Here is a 20,319-nt window from a genome sequence, read left to right on the forward strand (position 1 = left end):
TATTTGTGTTTCATTTATCCTTCATCCCTTTAGTAATCTGGATGGACATCATTGAATAAAAAAATACTGAGTGTCAGAGAATCGAATTCCCCATCACAACAAGCTCTTAGTCTACGGGCACGAAATTTGCGATGGCTGAGCGATGGCGGCAGCGGGGCGACGCGACACGGAGCGGGTAGGCAGCGATATCTCGCGCGGGCACGAAACAAGCTGGCGGGCAGTCGCGCTTGAGCAGTGTTGTGCGAATCATGAGTTTACGTCGAAGAGAACTATTGGAGCCTAGTCTCCTATTGAGAGAATTATTATTACCTAGAGATTGTGTTCATCCAATAAATCAACGAAGACGCAATTTGGGAGAATTTTCTACGCTTTATTACGAGCTAAGGTGTCATTCAATGAAATTTTAAATTCCTTGTTAAATTATAAATTCCTCATTATCAATTTCCATTACTAAAATAATAACTGAACACAACACTGTGTACCCGCGCAAGCGACGAAACCAAAGTAGTTTGTTCTCGTCGCTTCCGCGTTGCCGTCGCCCCATCATCGCCCGTACATCGCTCGATCGCCCCGCTCCGCCATCGCCCGTTTCGTGCCCGTCCCCATACTGTGCAATGCTTTTGTATACATCGCCGTCGCGCCGCTGTCGCCATCGCTCGGCCATCGCAAGTTTCGTGTCCGTAGACTAAATCGATAAATTTTAATTAGTAATTGGTGCATTATTCGAAAATCAACTACTTTGGATGCCACATGTAAGGGGGGCATTCGCCAGCTGCACCCGCACCCGTTTTCTAGAACGATGTTTTAACGCACACACAGACGTAGGGCGCCATCTTGCGTTCTATCCGTGATCTACACAGATTATCTGTCTCAGTCATAATCGGACATTTTTCAATGTAGGGTCTCGCCCAATCATTCAGCACTTATATACCTATTAAAATGCTAGAACGATTCATGATGGTGCGATTTATTTTATTGGTGGGATATTATTGTTCCACTTAGAGCCGCCTCTAATGATCACGTTATGTAAAATAAGCTGCCTTCACGAAATCTTTCAACTTTTGCAACCGTTCGAAAGGTTAACCAATTAAATCTATGCACAAAATTTTCTTACAGTAAGCAAAGTAATATCTCTCGTAAGCTGCCTTCGTGGCATGCTTGAAAAATATTCTGGTATGCCATCTCTCTATGAAGCCATCCTATCGCTTAAATTAGAAATGGAAAAAGAAGTCACAAAAAGATTTGTTAAGTTAGAGCACTGTTCATAGATGGCTATTATTTTTATTCCCTACCTTAGCCTAGAGCCTTGAGAGGCTAATGTCAGCGTCACCAGGCGAGTAGGTGAGCTCACGGGGCTCAAACCGGGAGTGTTGCTAACACTGGCCCGCGCAAGAGCAGTGCTTCGCAGAGTCTACCACCGGATCGGAAACGCAACCCGCTGAGAAGATCCGGCGAGAAATGCAATGGGCTGTCTATGGGTTACTTTACTAGTCGAGCCCTTTGTCGTAAACGACGGGTTCGGCGAGGACGGTGACCGGTGACTAAGGTACCTAAAAGCCGTTAATGGATCGGGAGGATACGTAATGACGTGTTTAGGGCGACACCGACTGTTTACCACTGGGTCTACAGGATCGGGTATATAATTTCCGGCGGCCACGACAAGTGGGTTTTCGTGTCGTGTCGCCTTCTCAATGTGGTACAATGGTGCCGACTCTCTCCCGACTAGGCGCGTCAACACCTCCGCCTCCGCCATTCGCCCAATCACGATGTTCGACCAGCCCATACCGTGGGCCCCGAAGGTCAAATATTTAGGCGTCACCCTCGACAGTAGGATGACATTCCGCCCTCACATCAAGACGGTACGCGACCGTGCCGCCTTCATTCTAGGACGTCTCTACCCGATGATATGTAGGCGAAGTAAAATGTCCCTTAGAAATAAGGTGACACTCTACAAAACTTGCATACGCCCCGTCATGACCTATGCAAGTGTAGTGTTCGCTCACGCGGCCCGCACTCACTTAAAATCCTTCCAAATCATTCAATCCCGTTTTTGCAGGATAGCCGTCGGAGCCCCGTGGTTCGTCAGGAACGTCGACCTCCATGACGACCTGGACTTAGAGTCCATCATTAAGTATCTTCAGTCAGCGTCGATGCGCCACTTCGATAAAGCGGTACGACACGAGAACCCTCCCATCGTGCTCATCGTGGCATCGTCGAACCCGTCGCTTGCGACGAAGGGCTCGACGAGTAAATTAACTCTCAGACACAGCCCACTGAGCTTCTTACCGGATCTTCTCAGTGGGTCGCGTTTCCGATCCGGTGGTAGATTCTGCGAAGCACGGCTCTTGTTAGGGTTCGTGTTAGCAACGTCATCAGGTTTGAGCCCCGTGAGCTCACTTACAAACGTTAGGGTTACGCTGAAATAGCCCCTAAGGCTATAAGCTTAGGTAGGAAAAAGAAAAAAGAAAAAAAAATGTGCCGACTGTAAATACTTACTGACTGAGTCAAGCTCCAGGTCATCATGGACATCCACATTCCTTAAGAACCCTGATGCTCCGACGGCTATCCTGCAACAACGGGATTGAATGACTTGAAGGAGTTTCAGTTTAGCGCGGGCCACATGAGCGAACACTAAACTTGCATATGTCATGACGTTGGCTATTGCAACCGCCTTGGATCTTCGTTTCAAATTGATTCATTACCAGGGTATAAGACTATAAAAACTGTTATTTTTAAATTCAATTTTGAGGAAATAAACGTTCGTTAATAATAATGTTCATTACATAATTAGAATTTTACTTAAAAATAACAGTAAGAATTTAATGAATGTTTAATTAATACGTGTTATTATATTTTATTATATTCGTCAAAATTGTTTCTTATTGTTTAACTGCCTATGAAAATTTATATGATAAAAGATGATTACACAGGTCTGTACATTTTAACTTTTATTTTCCCCTTTTGGAGTTGAATGCTGATCTTGTGGTATTTTGTTGGGTAGATGATAATATGTACTTAGATTTTTCATATCAAACTCAGTTTGTTTGAAAAATCCCTTGGTGTAAATTCGAAAAAAAAGGTAATTTGTAAAAAAACATTGATATGTCATCGACGTTTTTTTTACCGATGTCCATTTTTGAAAACATCGATATCCTAACATCAATGTTATATGAGCGATGTTCATCCCTACCTGATCGATACACAAGTTGTTCTAAACATTTGTATTTACCGTGCTACTACTATTTACTACTTACTACTATTTACTGATGCTAATAATAGCCAAAATGGACAGTTTCCTTCGTTTTTATTATTCATAATCTATAAATAATTAAAATGGCGAACTAAAAAAATGTTATTACTTGATACTGGCTAATGCACAAACTGTACCGGAGGAAAAAAAAACAATTGTATTTATTTTGGATCTGTGTAATGTACAGGCAAAAGTAACATAATCCAAACTGCCAGTTTTTAGTAATTTAAGGCCAGAGCCTTATCTGTTGAAAGTGAAATGGAGTAGAATTAGATAAGAATTATTGAAATTAAATTCCATATGGAATAAAATAAAATGGATACGCTCAATGGTTCTGCCAAAAAATTTGTCGGTATAAATAGCATTAATTTAGATTTGTTAGAGATATTTGAATCTAGCACGCTGTTATAATGTAGTATTTTGTTTGTCTATGGCTCATGTAAAGTGCATGCGTTGACGTTCAAATTAATCAGAGAGAACAGATTTTTTTCACTTTGGTCCGCCATATTGCTGTCGCCACCGTGCGTGCGTCTTATTGAATCGTTGAAGCTCTTAGGTAATTATTGATCCAATTTCGCTATATGTATGTCCGTGTCCCCATTAGCATTTTCTCATTGAATAAAGATTAACTTCAGTTATGGTATAATTTGTTTCGTAAAATATTTTGCTCAACTTCCACCTTGACTCTTGTATCGAGTGTTCAATCTGTTTGCGAGATGTCCAGGAAAGCACACGGTGTGGTATGTCGTGGTTTAATATGCTAGTGGTGTTGTGAACAAAGCCATGCGCTTTCGATAATAGACTATGTGTTGTGATGCCGATTCGGCATGTAGTCTTGCACGTTATGTACAACATGTCCTAATACATATTTTCTGTATCGGGACTATTGTGTAAATCTGCGAGGTGTATGCGAATGTCTCCAACTTGGGTATGCATGTTATTATTCTCAATATCCTGTGCGTAGCTCTATACTTTAAATTTTTTTTCGCGCATGTTTGTACACTAATTGATTTAAAAAGCATGTCGTATTATCCATTTAACACCTACAGTTTTTATAATAGAGAATTATCAGTTAAAATGTAATTTTATTTATATAAAAAGCAACATTTGAAATTAATAATTTGTTTATTTTTTAAAGATAACAGTATTGTTAGCGTTAAAATAGCGATTCTCAAAAAAGATCAATCTATAGTCTGACAATATCCACATAAATAACTACATCTCAAATAAATAAATTATATTTACAAATTAAATAATAAAAATTACATTATTAAATCACAAACCTCAATTAAAATAATTAACTGTTATGTATAGTTTTTTTCATATTAAAGAACCTAATTTTTTACTATATAATGCCAAAACGCAAAAATTGAAATTAAAAACAGGACCTTGTCATCATTTGATTATTGTAAAAAAAATTAAACAATTAATAAATAATTCACAGATATTCAATAAAATTATATTTAACAAAGAAATTTAAATTAGAAAATTTTAAATGTAATTTCATTATTATCACATCATTAATTGTTATTAAACATCAAAATATAAGGTTCCTATTATAGGAAGGGCAGAGGTATGTTCTATTGCAATATAATGAGATATATGCAATATAATTCTATTGCAATTTTGAGAATAAATTGAGTTAGTTAAAAGTTTTGGTCAAATTTGAAGGCATGGTGGTGCCCTTAATTATTTATATTCTATGATAGTGTTTTATTATATATCCAAGGATTTCTGAACATGTTTTTTCTTAAATGATTCAGAAACATAAGTGAGTGTATTTATATTTTGTTTCAAAACAATCAAATCTTCACGACTAAATCACATTCAATGAATATTTAACTAGTTATATTATTAGACCAGTACTCTGATAAGAGATTCAATAAACTCTTTAAATAGTACTCATTATTCAAAAGGGTGATTGGATATTTTTAAATTAGATAATTACATAATATTACTGTAAATTTTACACCATTGTTTCAAGTGACTTTCACTTGACTTATTATAGTTTGTTAATATTACTATGCAAAAGCCAAAACTTAATCATTAAGGTTCTTTTGAATTTGAATACTTGCCTTCACCCTCTGAGACTGATCATCGATGTAAGCGCAAACATTCTACTTCTCACTCTACTATAACAAAAAATATTGGAATGGCTTCGAATCTGGGTGAAACATGGTGCTATCATTTTGATACACACAATGCTAGTAGCAGATCTCAATTCTCCATTTTTACGTTTTCGTTGCTTTGATTAGATGCTAGAATATTTACTAGATTATTTGGAACCACAATAAACAAACCTTAGAACTTTTCAATATTAGCATTTGATTAAACTGCTAAGTCAATGCAGTGGTGGAGTATATTTGCTACTCTGACTTGCCATTGTGACTAACATACAAAAAAGACCAAAATTATGTTCTTATTAGTTAAAAAGGTAATGTTTCCTTTTTCAAAACAAACCAAACAATTCTGGATAATAAACAACTACAAACTTTTATTTTGTTCAATTTAAAGATGGTTATAAGCAAGCAACTTATTTAGGCAATTTTAAGACAACCTATTAGCTACCACAGAATCTTCGATTTGCTCAGAGTAGTGGTTAGCACACTTTTTCATAATACACATATGTAACAAATCTAATTCTAATGTATCTAATTTTTTTGAATACATTTTCATTACACCCACTGTACCACAATTAAAAATTATGTGACTAATGGAATTTATGGTCTAAAAGAAATGCAGTGTATATTGAAGGCGCCTTGAAATATGATCTTAATAAAACAAATAGTATTTATGCTTAGTAGGCTTAGATCTGGTGTTTTGTTGGTGTTTAGCTTAGTAAATTAATAATCATTCTTAATATAAAGCTCTTTTACACACAAGCCTCAAAGGTAGATTCATGTATATAACGAGTGAGTGATGCATTCTCATCATGAAATTTAATAACTACTTAACATTAGGCGAACCATGAGGTTGTGTGTCTTTCATGATCAAAGAGTTTCTGGTTTCAAAAATCATGTGGAAAATTACTGAAACACACACAAAGAAAACATATTGTGTTCTGGTTTTTGCAAATTCTTCAAAATAACATTCTTCACTTTATTTTATACTAGCGACCCGCCCTCGCTTCGCTTCGGAAACATTAAAACACACATGAAACCAAAAAAATAAAATAAAAAAAAATTAAAAAAAAGTATCCTATGTTCATCAGGGACAATGTCGGCTTCTAATGGAAAAATAATTTTTCAAATCGGTCCAGTAGTTTCGGAGCCTATTCGAAACAAACAAATAAACAAATCTTTCCTCTTTATAATATTAGTATAGAAAATATATTTTATTTTATAAAATGTTTAAGATAAAATCGAATGAAATGATTTTGTTGATAAGTTTTCATAGCTATTATATACATATTATGTATATTATTATTATTTATTCATTATTTTAATTAGAGATTATCTTTTTTTAATGCTTCTGAATGTGCTTGTTATTTGTGGATATAATATAATATAAGCCAGTTTCTGTAAAACTAGTGTGAACAAAAGAATAATTTGTAACATAATCTAAAGTTCAACAAACAAAATTATATTTATTATATTTCATTACATGTCAGGACTGTGCTCTTGTAAACACATATTATACAGAGTAACACATAGAACCCAGTAAGACCATGTTTGAATAAGCTCAATTTAGACTAACATTTTATTGCTATTAAAAACTGCTCCATTTATTTATTTGCACAGGCATACTATTTAAAGTTTTAACAAATTTTCGTCATTAGATACTGCCAGTAGCGCTGTTGAGGTCTGATGTGAATATTAGGTACAGTTACTTTAAGGCTATTTATTTCCTTGCTTTTTTTAAACAGCATCGGTTGTCTTAGGTTTTAACTTTTATCAAAGTTACAATAAATTGCTCAATACATCTGTTATTTAATAAATAAATGTTAATATCTATATCATACAAAAATTTCCTTTCCACTATGATATGCTGAGCAAATATCCTCATTATGGAAAGGCCCATCATTACTGAAAAATTAAGATTTTTCAACAGGGTTTGGTCCAGTGTGAAATACAATTCTAACCAGTGTTATAATATTTGACACAAAAAAGAGCTGTTTTGTCCTGTAGGGATATGTCAATTATTTTACTTAATGCTATTGCATCAGAGTTTGCCAATTTTTGTAGTTATGTTTTTTTCTGTACACCATCAGGCTGAAAGACCACCTTGTGCCAGTTGCAAATAGCAACTTGATGCCAGGGACTATTTATTTTTGTCTAGGTGGCCTGAGTTATACTGTAATAAAAAAATTGTGTCTTATTTCATTATTGCGGAAAATAAAGATCATTTGTTTATTAATTAGCGAACACAGAACAATTTTTTTTTTATAAAAAAACATTCATGTTCGTAATTGATTTAGGCTAAAGTGTATTGGAAAAATTTAGTTCAATATTTATTGTTTTGTTGGGAAATAGAACTCGGCCCAGCTAATGTTAAGTGCATTAGCATATCTATTAATAATATGAAAACGGATAACCAATTTGAAACTGAGAGTTCAAAACGACATTTTTTTTATTTCTCTGTTTATTTAAGTAACTAACAAGGTTATATAACATATGAAAGTTGTACATAATCTGAATAAGTACTATTCAATATTTTTGGACTGTGTGAAGATAAATTCATCCTGCAAATGGATAGTTTTTACTGAGTTTATTCCTGTTCCTTGTCTAAAGTATACATATATTTAAAGAACTACTTATTTTTTCTAGTTTGCATGTGCATTCGTCATTGGCGTGGTGGATAATCTAACTGTGGTGACTACCAGAGTCCATAGACGTTTTAGTTGTAGACTGCGACCTGACTGCCTCTGGCATTGCTGACATCCATGAGCGACTTCAGTCTTCAGATAGACAGTATGTTTGTTTGTCCTACGAAGGGAAAGGAAAAACATTACTTGGATGTTGCTACCGGTCTGAACATACGGGTCTCTACTGTTTTATATAGCTGCTATTCCTGCACTTATTGCCTCTTTTGAAGGGCAAGTGGCCTCACAAAAGAGGCCTCTCATCAGGCCCTACTTGATTAGTTTAACTATGAACATTATTTATAATAACAAAGCCCTACACCCTTTGTTTGACTGTTTCGTTATTATTGTACACTAAAACACACTTGATAATTGATTAGGTATGTTAAGATTTTCGCATTGAAAAAAGATTAAACAGTCTTGGGACGTTTGTTTGATTTAGATTTCTATACATATTTATAATTTTGGTTAGTTTTGCGCTTAATAATGAATTTGTTAGATCTAAAGTTTATTTCCAATGAAGATTGTAAATAGTAAAATGTTGGTTACTTCCGAGTATGTTGCACTTTCTTTACTGTTATAGTTTTGATGACCAACAGCTGGTTCATTTATTATTACATACATTTTCCAATTCATAATAACGATACTGTACTATTGTTATACCTTTAGGATTGTTATTATTTTATTAATTGTTACATAAATTTAAATATCGTAACCACTCACATTCACAATTTTATATTTATTTAAATAAGTAAGACAACATCACAATGCAACTATATATTGATCAGAATAGAATGATAATGCCTAGTCTCTACTAAACGATGTTCATGAACATCTACGACGTCTAGGCGACACACAATGAGATGTTCTTCATCATATTTATATACTAATGCGTCACTCTTTCGATGGAGATTAATTTGAAATTCTCCTTGTTCTTTTTAAAGTTTGAAAAGTTCAACTTTAGTGTAAATAGTTTAGGTCTAATCGTCTCGGTTAGTGAAATTACTTTGCATTCTTAATCCTTTTGTTGATAATGAAAAAGGAACTCAATTGCTAAGATATATGTAGTTACTTTTATTACAACGAACTTTAGATCTTTTCAGCAGCAGGTGATATTTCCAAAGCCAGTGTTAAAAATGCATGTAGCGGTCTAAGAACCATTTTAGTCATCTGTACTGATATCTAAGAGATCTGAAATACATATATACTGATATCTAAGAGTCTAAACAAAAGACGCGCCTTGTCGTCGAGTTGTGAAGACGAATATCTCGTCATCGACCAATGACATAATTACCTATACCGTGACACACTACGCACAATGATTAAATCACTTGATTTTGCTTACAAATATTTCTGTCGTGCAGGTAAAGAATTTGTAAGTAATTAATTAAGTAATAATAAGTACATAAAAATATGGGTTTTGTCATAACTGAATACGTAATGTATTGAGTAAGTTTTACCAATAAAAGAAATGCATATAAAACAAAATTGTGATGTACATAATTAGAACAAAAAAAATCGTTTTCCGATTTTCTACAACCTGATGTAATTTTTTCCTGTCGACTCTGCTACTGGCTTGTACTCATTATACTGACCAAAACACGTAAAGAAGTAAAGCGCTCATATAGAGAATATCATTGTATAAGATTTACACATCAAAAATACAATCTTTGAAAAGGAAATACGAGATTCAACTATAATAGCTAGTGTATTAAGTATAATTAAATTGCTTACCAAGATATTAGGGTATTGGGATTCTAGGGTTCTATATTTTGAGCAATGATTATTATTGTAATCATTTGGATGATAGTTACATTGGCCTCTATTGGTAGTTCTCAATAAAGCGAAGTAGTACTTCACGCCTAGCCAAAGAATTGTTGAAAAATCACAGGATAAACGCTACGTCACGTAGTGCTCCCATCTCTAGGCCGTGGTTTCCCAGTACCGTCCAGTTCCATTTCACTTCTAACAAAGGATAGTTTGGATGGTCTATTATAATACTGATCTCACTGATTTGGAATCTCGTGTGTTTATAGTGATACTTTGTTGCTCGCCGTGTATCTTCCGTTACATGAGGAATGCTTTTGGGAACTTTTTGAGTACGATGATGATATAAGATTTTTCTTTAGTTCCATCCGCCAGCAGAGTAGTACTTATTCCGTTTTACCTGAAATCGCTAAATTCGTCGAAAATGTATTTTCAGAGATAATTTTTGTCACGTACGATTCTAGAATTGATTCCTCTACAGTGTCACATAAGCAGCATGAATCCTTGAAATGTCTTAGAGCGACGGTACTCTCTAAACATCAACTAAGCTGTATGTCTTCCTTAACATTAAAAAAACATTCACTGGGTTTAAATAAATAAACAAAAGTTAATGAGCACACTTGCTTATGGTACTTATATACATAAAAAAAAAAAATCCGCTGACATTGAATAAATGCACTTTTTGTTATTGATTGTGGAAAGCGTACTTTGTTATGATGTGTAATAGTTTTATTTTATGGTCATGTCGCAGACCATGTCCTGTACCGTGTCGTTAAATTAAAAGCTTCGAAATAATATTAATATCGTAAAAATATCATTATCGTGTCGCGCAAATGATTAAATTCGAACGGTCCTATAATTTTAAACTTTTTTGATTAGGTACATCGAAAATCATTTCGTTTGTTTATGTAAAGCGTTTCATTTTGATAATGAAGATCATGAAAGTAAACTTATGAAACTGTAACTATAAATTACACGGGTTTTATTAGACATTTCGCTAAAATTAATGTAGATTGATTTTAAAGTATAGAGATTGACATATTTTCTGATTGGCTTAACATATTGTTTGTTCTTGATTCACTAAAATTAAGTATCAATTGTTATACTATAAATTGAAATAAATTAAAGTATCATAAATTTATCAATGACTTAACCATTCATTTAGATTTAATTTAAGTTCCTGGTTATTTGGAAATGTATTGTCTTAATCAGAAGTTATTTGTGCATACAAGTTATTCAAACAAAGAATAGTTAAAAAATAAAAGAAACTATATCAGTCTGTGTTAGACAGCTCTCTTATATGATTCACTAGGGTTCACATATGTGAAACCAAAGTAAATGAATCGTATGTAGTGTTCAATACCGGGCCCTATGGTTCAGTTCTTTTATTATAATAACTGCAGATAAATATTTCGATTTGAATTGCAATATAACATTTATTTACTCTCAAACATAAACTGGCTTAATTTTTGTAAATTTTCATTTTGTAGTTTATTGTATTCATAAACCCTACGTAGAAAGTATTTGCATTTGCGAGAATTAAATTTGTGCGATTCAATAGTATTATGCGTTTTGTCGAATAATTTATCCATAACAGATAATTGTTTCTATTTGATGAATCCGTTTGATGGCAAATTGAAATATAGTTCAATTTCGTGAAATCTGTAATTGGCTGGAGCGTTACAATATTGATTTTTGCTGAGCACAAATAGCCCGTTTCAAACAGGACTTGTACAGGTATATTTCAAGGAAAAACGGATTCGTCGACGGAAATAGCTCTGCGAAATGTTGTTTTCTGTTTTGTTATTAATTATCGCCCTCATTCGCCCACGTGTAATGGCCCGCTGGCGATTCCTGTGAAAGACTTGTATAACAAAACCTTCAACTTAATTTTGCTGATTATTTAATTTCTGCTAAGTTTATGTATATGTTTTTTTGTTGTGTTTTATTTTTAATCTTTTCGCATTCGCAGCGCGTAAATCACATCATTTTTTTTATATCACGAGTAAAAAAGGCGTTCAATAATAATAAATGCAGTTCCAGTATCTATATCACAAAATATAATAATTCATAAGCTATGCTTAAAAAATTGAATTTGTTAATGTAGTACATTGAAAATTAAATGAAACTGTTTTAATTTTGTAAATTTTAAGTTAAAAATCGATTCGATTTCGTGAAAACCGTATAATTAAATATCTTCAATCTTTAAACTAATCTATCTTAATCTACCTTTTGAGTAAATCGCCAACAAAAGCTCAGTGGATTTTTCAACACAAAGAATATAGCCCTGTGCAGCAGCCTTAAAGCCAAAAAAACAAAAAAAAGTAAAAAATCTCGATAACTAGACATTTTCTCTATGGTGCTTTCGTTGAAAATGGTTTTTATTTGTACTGAACTTAAGTATCAAAGTACTGCGATATATTTACTTACATTCATATTTTATGCTTATAATAATTAACAGAAAATATCGCAATACAATATTGTTTTGTTATTTCACAAGATACCTCGGATAAACTTAGCTTCGGGCATCCGGCGTCCCGTTGTGCGTCACTTTGGTTTTGTCAGCGCTTAGACTAGAACGCGTTCCGTAATAGGTTGGAGTAGTCTTTAATTATTTTTTTGTAAATTAAGTTCTTTTAAAACTGTGTAAAATGTATATGTTTAAATTGCACGTTTGCGACTTGTAATGGGCATAGATCGAATGCTGGTGTATTTTGCAATGCGATTTGTGCGTATTGACGAATTTTAAAAATTAATTTGGTTAACAAAAAAAAAACGTTCATTGTTCCAGTTGTCCTGTCTTCGCGCTGCCTGAATTTCGGGTTCAGTTTTCTTTGAAATGGGAGATCGTAGTAATCCAATAAAATTTGGTCCATTATGGCTGCGTAATATGCCAAGGGAGAGGACTGCTTCTTCTCCACCGAATAGTCAGAATCCAAGCTCTGCTACTTCATCGGGTGGCGGTGCTACTAGTCCGGGAGCTTCTGGGGCAACGGCCAGTGGCACACCTACACCATCTGGAACGGGGAACACAGCGAACAATTCTGGGACATCGAAAGTGTTACTGGCGAAATTGAGGTGAGTTTTATTTTCCTTAAGCGATAACGGTTTTGTAAAATTATTACATCTTCACTATTACAGTTCGTAAATAATTTTTGTTAGTGTACTTTCATTTCTCGAAAAGTTACATTATAATTTGATCTCCTGTTATTATTATACCTAGTTATTGAGAGCGAGTAATGCAGTTTGCGTTGCTTCCGGTGCATATCGATTTATAGCAATGTTAGAGGGAGACAACCGACATCGAGCTTCGGAAATTGTATTTGTTATTCACCCATCAGACTCTGATCGGGAATGACGGATACATTGTAATAAATTTGACAGTGTGAACAGTTTGTGTGTAAATGAAAATACAAAGAAGCCGAAGCCGTTAGCGGAAAATGTAATTCAGGTTACAATTTTTTTAGTCGCGCTCATTTTTTAATTAAATTCGCTTAGATGGACGACCGGTGATTTCAGGACTCGTCCTTTGTTAATCGATTACCGGGGATCACGAACATCTTAACGTGAATTTCGCAATTCTGTAATTATTATTTATTATACTGCAGGTCAGACAGGGTGACTACTTTCCTGGTTATATGTAGTTATGTTTGACCATATACACAGTGTAGTCTAAAGGCTAACATTTAACATAAAATAAAACGGAACCCTCATGGTTTATGTAACAGTTTTTTTACTTTTTCCATTTATAATAAAACATCGAATATATTGCTTTGCATATTGAGAGACAATACTATAAAAAAGTATGTTACTAAGACAAATAATCTATTAACACCAACAGTTTTTGCTTATCCAATGAATTTTATGGATTATAAGAACGATAATTTTATAACAGAGTTGCTGAATTCTGAGACACAGTGCCGAGTCTTTTGTCATTTAACACTCTTGCTCATAAGTACGTAATTTAATACTATTTTGTGCACATTGCAATAATATGCTTATACCAGTAAGACACTGTGCAATATACACATTTCTCGGAAAGTTGTAAAGTGATCGCAAAGTCTCAATTCCACTTAAATTTGTTGAATTTCATTTTATATATAACTAATAAATGGTAGATACTGACAATCCAGAGAAGAATGATCGAAAATCTTGATTAAATGAATGCTTTGGAATCCTGGATTACATTGGGATTTTAGTTCTCTCTGTGTTTTATCGAGTGTTCCATGGAGTATGCTCTAGGGCATTTGCTCGAAATGTTCTCTTCACTATCATCTTCTTTATTTAACTTCCACACCAACTGCCTTCTGTCTAGATTTCATCTCTACTATCTAAAATAGCTGCGTTAATCGATTGAACGTTTCTAGAGGAACATAAAATCCTTGGTATTTTTATTTCATATCTCGTTTTTTTCATTGACAACAGGTACGGAAGGGAAGAGATGTTAGCATTGTATGACCGAAACACAGAAGCTCCAGCTGAACTGAAAGCCATTGAAACCCTTTACCAACCTCGAGGAAAACCACCTGCAGCCCTAGACAACACATTTGAAGAAGAGGTAAGTCGTTTAAATTCAATGTTTCCTAAACTCGTCGAACGGAGACGTGAGAATACCGTTACTATTTTTACTTACATTGTTTTTCCTATCTATTCACTGGTAGCTTAAGAGGCTATTCCAGCTATGCGCGGACGGGTAGGTGAGCTCACGGGCTCAACCTGAGAGCATTTGCTAACACTAGCCTTAGCAAGAGCAGTGCTTCGCAGAATCTACAAGCGGATTGGAATCCAGACCCACTGAGAAGATCCGCCGAGAAACTCAGTGGACTACATTATTCTCAGAGTGCATTTCATCTAAGTAGAGTATTATTTTAAATGAATATTCTTAAATAGTAAAAAAGGTTTTGATCGCACACTGGCAAATCATTACAAAAAATCAAATTGATCAAATGATTAAATTGATCAATTTTTTTAAATGACAAACAGTAGAAGTTATATTGGGTAGGGGCATTTATTAACGGGCGCATAGAAACAACTGAATGAATTCAAATATTTTGTTTCAATTAAAACAAAAAGGTATATGGCAACCACGGTTTTACTATACCTATGTTCGATGATGTTACCGAAATAGCGTACCAACCGAAACGCTCGGATTATTGAATTGCTAAGTCATGTTTATTTAATCTATGGACTTCATTGTTTTATCTAAGGGTTGCCGTTAATGAACGATGTAGATAAAATGTAAGTTATTAAGGATGAAATAATTACAATAATTACAGACAATCGCAAACCAAACGTCTCCATGATGATGTGAAAAATTATGGAACTTGGTTTACAAAATATGTTGGATGTTTTCCAGATTACTCATTAGACGGATTTATTATTAAGAGAAGGCTTCATTGCCATTCGTTTGAAATCAAATGAAATCAGTGTATCAAAAATCAACAAAACCATCCCCGTTTGCCAAATAATAAGCACCCGACGTACATATATAAAGAGCCTCCCGCGCTTTGTAACGCTCCCTCTCGATATACCTAAGGCTCCCCTAGGTACTGCAATTTGTACCTAGGGCTGTCGGAATTCTGTGGAATTAAAATTGCTATCTTTCGTTGAAACAATACAAACACAGTTTTATAAAACTGACGGATATCCTTAACGCCAATGATACTTATCGCTGTTTACGCCAGATCACGAAATACCAGGTATTAACTTAGAGCCCATACACATCACTGTGAATGCTGTCATTTGAGACACGTAGTTGAAATCTAGATTGTACCTGTGTAACACACGTGTTTCCTTCAAATATGACGGAACGGGAATACTGGTCTGTATAATCACAATAATGCTCTACCATCAGTAAATCTATACAGATTTATATTTAATATAAATTGTATGAATTTTTTTACATCAATCGTTTTACATTGTTATTTGTTTTTTTTTATTGACACTCATTCCCGTAAATTAAAACAATCTTTACTAATTCACAAAATCTTTATTCTCTGGAAATGGCAATTTTTGCATAAATACAATAAATATAAGAGTCGTTTTCTATGTTATTTTCAGTATGATTTCACGATTATAAATAAATGCAAATGATATTTCGAAAGAAAACCTCATCTGTTTTGCTTTGGTGGCTATGGTCATCAGTGGTCCATACGTTTGTCTGACATCGACGGCAATAAAGCTATTTTCATTATCACAGTCGATCAAACAAGTTTTCCAGTACCCTCATACTTAACCTATTAAAGGTAACATTATTAATTAAAACATTATTTCCATTTCAAAATAAAGATTTTGTAAAAGTGCACATACATACATACGTGCATGAATTGTACAAATTACGCACTTAAAATTGTAGGTTACAATTGAACTAAACGGGTCTTAAAAATATATGATAGTAGTCACGGTAGTAGTAGGAGCAGCACTATTAGGGCAAAGTGTCGACAAAAATAGTGTGCCCATTTAAAAATTAATTCTGATGTGTGTTTTATGAATAGTGTGTTTAATAACCACAGTATCAAAACAAAAGTATATTTTATAGTTATCTATGCGTCACGTCCACAAGAATGGCACTGGAATTACCATTAAGTAGTTAGTTACGGTACAGTCGTGTAAGTATATTTTATGAACATTTAATTAGTTCACAAATATACCCATATTTGTGAACTGACCCGGTGGTTCAGTATTTAGTGTGCCTGACTGTTACGCCAAGGGTTCGATTCCCACTTCGGACAAACATTCGTGTGTTGAACAGGTTTGTTTGCTATAGGTGGTTATTATCTATATATGTATATATTGAAGCGTATATAAGTATGTCAGTATATAAGTATCTCAGTCTGGTACCCACGCTGATATAGCCTCTCAAGGCTATCAGCTTAGGTAGGAAAAAAAAAATCAGGTACCCGTAACACAGGGAATCCTAATTTGGGGCCGGATGACCGTGCGTGATTTGTTTTCAATTATTTATTAATTTATTATAACTAGTATGGATTATCACCATAATGTCACGAGGCAAAGGCGCATTCCAGTTTCAAGTTAGGACAATAGTGGTTGCAATAGAATTAAGACTTCAATCTCATACCTATGGATGGCGAAATTCATATTGTAATGACTTCGGGATTCCTGTCATCACTGACTTAACACTTAGTTCCTTGTTAACGTTGGGATAGTAACAAAAGGTAGACATATATTTGAACATTAAGTTTACAAATTAAATCGCCCTAATACTGCAAAACAATTTTAAATCGAGCTTAACATTGTTGTCGGTTTTCTTTTATATCGAGGGGTCAAATTGCCATTTGGTTTAAGCTAAATTTTCGTAACTTCACAGAAGAACCATTTAAAGTTAAATTTTGGTAAAAATATCATAACAAAAAAAATATCTTCAGCTATTTGAATGTAGTAAATTTAATTGAAGTTCTATTAAAAAGGTCGAACTGTCGATGCTAATACCAAATAAAACGCACTTTTAATTACAGAGATAAGTCGCGTGTATTAAGCGAAATGTCGTATAAACCAAATAGGCTTTCACCTCTCTATATTATATTATATTAATGGTATTTATTGATATCATTGATGACCAATAAGTCCGAAGAAGGGAGTGAGCGAAGAAATGGTATATGATAGAGGAATATGGATGGAGAAAACATGTTGCGCCGACCCCAGGTGACCGGGAGAAGGGCAGGAGAATGATGATGATGATTGATGGCCAATAAATAAAATGCCTGAACTATTTGTTATAATTTTACAATGTTTTTTCTCTCTCTGTGGACTTGATAAGTGCTTACCGTCGTGTGTTCATGTAAATTTACGATTACATACTTTTTCCGTTGCTTGATATGCAGTAAGCAGTACTCGTGCGTGTTACGCTTCTGAAGGACAAATACCGTTCGCTAAGTAAATCAACCGATGCGCAGTTTAGTTTTAAAAAAATCTGCACTCTTTATTTTGAAATTTGATTTTATATTGGATGAAGGGCCAACCCTTGCGATGCTTGCCTGCCATGTGCATCAACTGTATGTACTAGACTAGATTAATTTGGTAGCGCTGTGTGAGTGCAACGAGATATATGCTCTCCCCTCGGTAGCCATGGAGCTCTGCGGTGAATACTTGACGGAGCTTTATATCCTAGGGTCAAGGTTGTTTTTACGTACTTATCGATGTTTTCAAAACAACCGTTGCCAGATTTCATATTTCCATATATTCAATGTAAAACGCAGAATCTTACCTTAAAATTGATTTTGTGTTTTTTTTGAGATAGTTCAGATATATTGGTTAGCTAAATGGCTTAGGATTTTTTTTTATTGCTTAGATGGATGGACGAGCTCACAGCCCACCTGGTGTTAAGTGGTTACTGGAGCCCATAGACATCTACAACGTAAATGCGCCACCCACCTTGAGATATAAGTTCTAAGGTCTCAAGTATAGTTACAACGGCTGCCCCACCCTTCAAACCGAAACGCATTACTGCTTCACGGCAGAAATAGGCAGGGTGGTGGTACTTACCCGTGCGGACTCCCAAGAGGTCCTACCACCAGTGTTAGCGCGATTTACGTTGAATAAAATGAAAAACAAACTACACCTTAAAGGACAATGCCCAAAAGTGGGCCAACTTTGTGTCAAAACTATTTGTACTTGAAAAACTAGGCCTTATTTTTTCACGTTGTTTAGTTTGTGTATCAACATTTCATTCACCCTAGCATTGTTTTACAAAAAAAAAAAATACTTATTTGATAACATCCGAAAACTGAGTACTTTCATCATTCATAGTTTTTAAATTCGCCAATAGGCAGACAAAGGGCTTAGCCTATACAGCCTTACAGTAAACCTAAATGTTGCCAAACGAAAGAATTGCTGTGACTTGAACAACAAATAAAAAAAAGTAGCTGATGGTTATAATTCACAGACTTTTTTAGTTTATTTTTGTTCAATTCAATATTTATATATTGTAATAATAATTATTACTTAAAACCATGAATTATTTAATATTTTTAGACATTAATGATCCCATTAGTAAAAATCTCAATGGCCCACCATTACTTATTCTTATTATCTATGGTCATAGAGTTTTGGCAGCAACCCGACTAAAGCGTCACTTGAAGTTTTATTTTAATGTTTTTTAATAGTTTATTGTATATATAAATAGTATATATAAATTGGGTGTTTTTTTGTGTATTAAACGTCAATAATCGTTGTTCACGATTATTGAGGCATTGGAATAAAACTGTGGCTAACATAGCAGTGACTTTTTTTTTTTTCAAGAAAAAGGTCTGCGGAGACTCATGCTCAGTCAATGTGCTATTCGTCGAGTTGACGTCAAAACTTCCAAAAAGCAATAAAAAGAGATACGAAGGCTTTTCCTTGACATGAAAATAATATAACTACGATAGACTAGGCTGTATAGGCTACGCTCTTTGCCTGTCGATTGGCGAATTTAAAAACAACAACAAGAATATCGTTGCCGGCTTCCGGATTTTCATTTCCGAAAAAAGGAATGAAGTCCATTCTCAGAAACCACTTTCATTTTATTATTATTATGAGTATATAATAATAATAAAATGTACATAAGGACTTATTATATATTCTTATATATTATTATGTATTCTAGCAAAATTAACCAGATTAAAATCAGTAAAAAAACAGATTTCTCTTAAACCTGGGTGAGAATATAAAAATTGTTTTCTGAATATCAAACGATATTTCTTTGTCTATCAAATTAAGTTAAAACCATCATGACACGACAACTTTTTTTGGGGCCCAAACGCCCTAAGAAAATGGGCATATTGTCCTTTTGAAATCAGTATTTTTTTCATTGTTTTTTATTGAAGTACATAATAAATTCATTTATTAATTTGGACTAGTATCAGTTCAATGATCGAAATTAGACCCTAATTCGTTTTTTTTTATCTTATGCTGTTTTCTTTTGATATTTTGAAAAGAAAAAGCGGTCTTCTCAAATACTATTGCTAATATTGCAGCTCATAGGTTCGATTCAAAGAAAACTTAACTGTTCTACCTTTAAAAAATGTCTATCTTATTTTATTGACGCAAATATTCAAGTATAAAAAAAATATCAACATAAATCCCCCGTAACAACTAAAAAGTATAAATCAGTTGATAAATATATGAGAAAATGGTATTATCTGTTTTGTCTCTGCCTATTTTTGTATAGATTTCGTAATGTATATAATGCTCACTTTTTCGAACAGTTTTTTATTTTGTATGTAATTATATTAAACACCGAATGGTACGTATTGTTGAATACTGTACATGTTAGGCACTGTACAAGAGGAATTAAATTTGTTATAGCGCGACACTGCACGCAGTGTCCCACCCACAGGGGGAGCCCCGTCGGGAGAAAGGTATGGGATGGGACGAGGCGCCGGACGTGGGCATCATCCAGTAGAAGGACGTGGAAGGGGCAGGGGCATGTTTATACGACAAACACCGACAGTCAGGTAATAATACCGCAGCCATGAATATCATTTTGACATTGTGGTTAGAA

The 20,319-nt window shown here is 34.2% G+C and overlaps 1 protein-coding gene across 16 annotated transcripts in view; it reads left to right on the top strand.

The window, feature by feature from the left end:
• Nucleotides 1–3,672: 3,672 nt before the first annotated feature.
• The window catches only part of Gyf (GIGYF family protein Gyf), a 47,973-nt gene continuing 31,326 nt past the window's right edge, over nt 3,673–20,319 (top strand). For 9 of the 16 annotated variants that reach the window (XM_089733844.1, XM_089734190.1, XM_089734337.1 and 6 more), the window contains exons 1-4: nt 3,673–3,806; nt 12,610–12,896; nt 14,244–14,376; nt 20,124–20,272. In XM_089733844.1, coding sequence (XP_089589970.1) covers nt 12,658–12,896; nt 14,244–14,376; nt 20,124–20,272 — 521 coding nt within the window. In that variant the 5' untranslated portion in view covers nt 3,673–3,806; nt 12,610–12,657. Of the gene's footprint in view, nt 4,179–12,340; nt 12,413–12,609; nt 12,897–14,243; nt 14,377–20,123; nt 20,273–20,319 lie in introns of those variants that run through there. The other 7 variants (XM_089733934.1, XM_089734096.1, XM_089734300.1 and 4 more) reach the window with 4 other exon arrangements.

This window comes from Bombyx mandarina, chromosome 01 (genome assembly GCF_030267445.1).
Source record: "Bombyx mandarina strain Sakado chromosome 01, ASM3026744v2".
Taxonomy (NCBI): domain Eukaryota; kingdom Metazoa; phylum Arthropoda; class Insecta; order Lepidoptera; family Bombycidae; genus Bombyx; species Bombyx mandarina.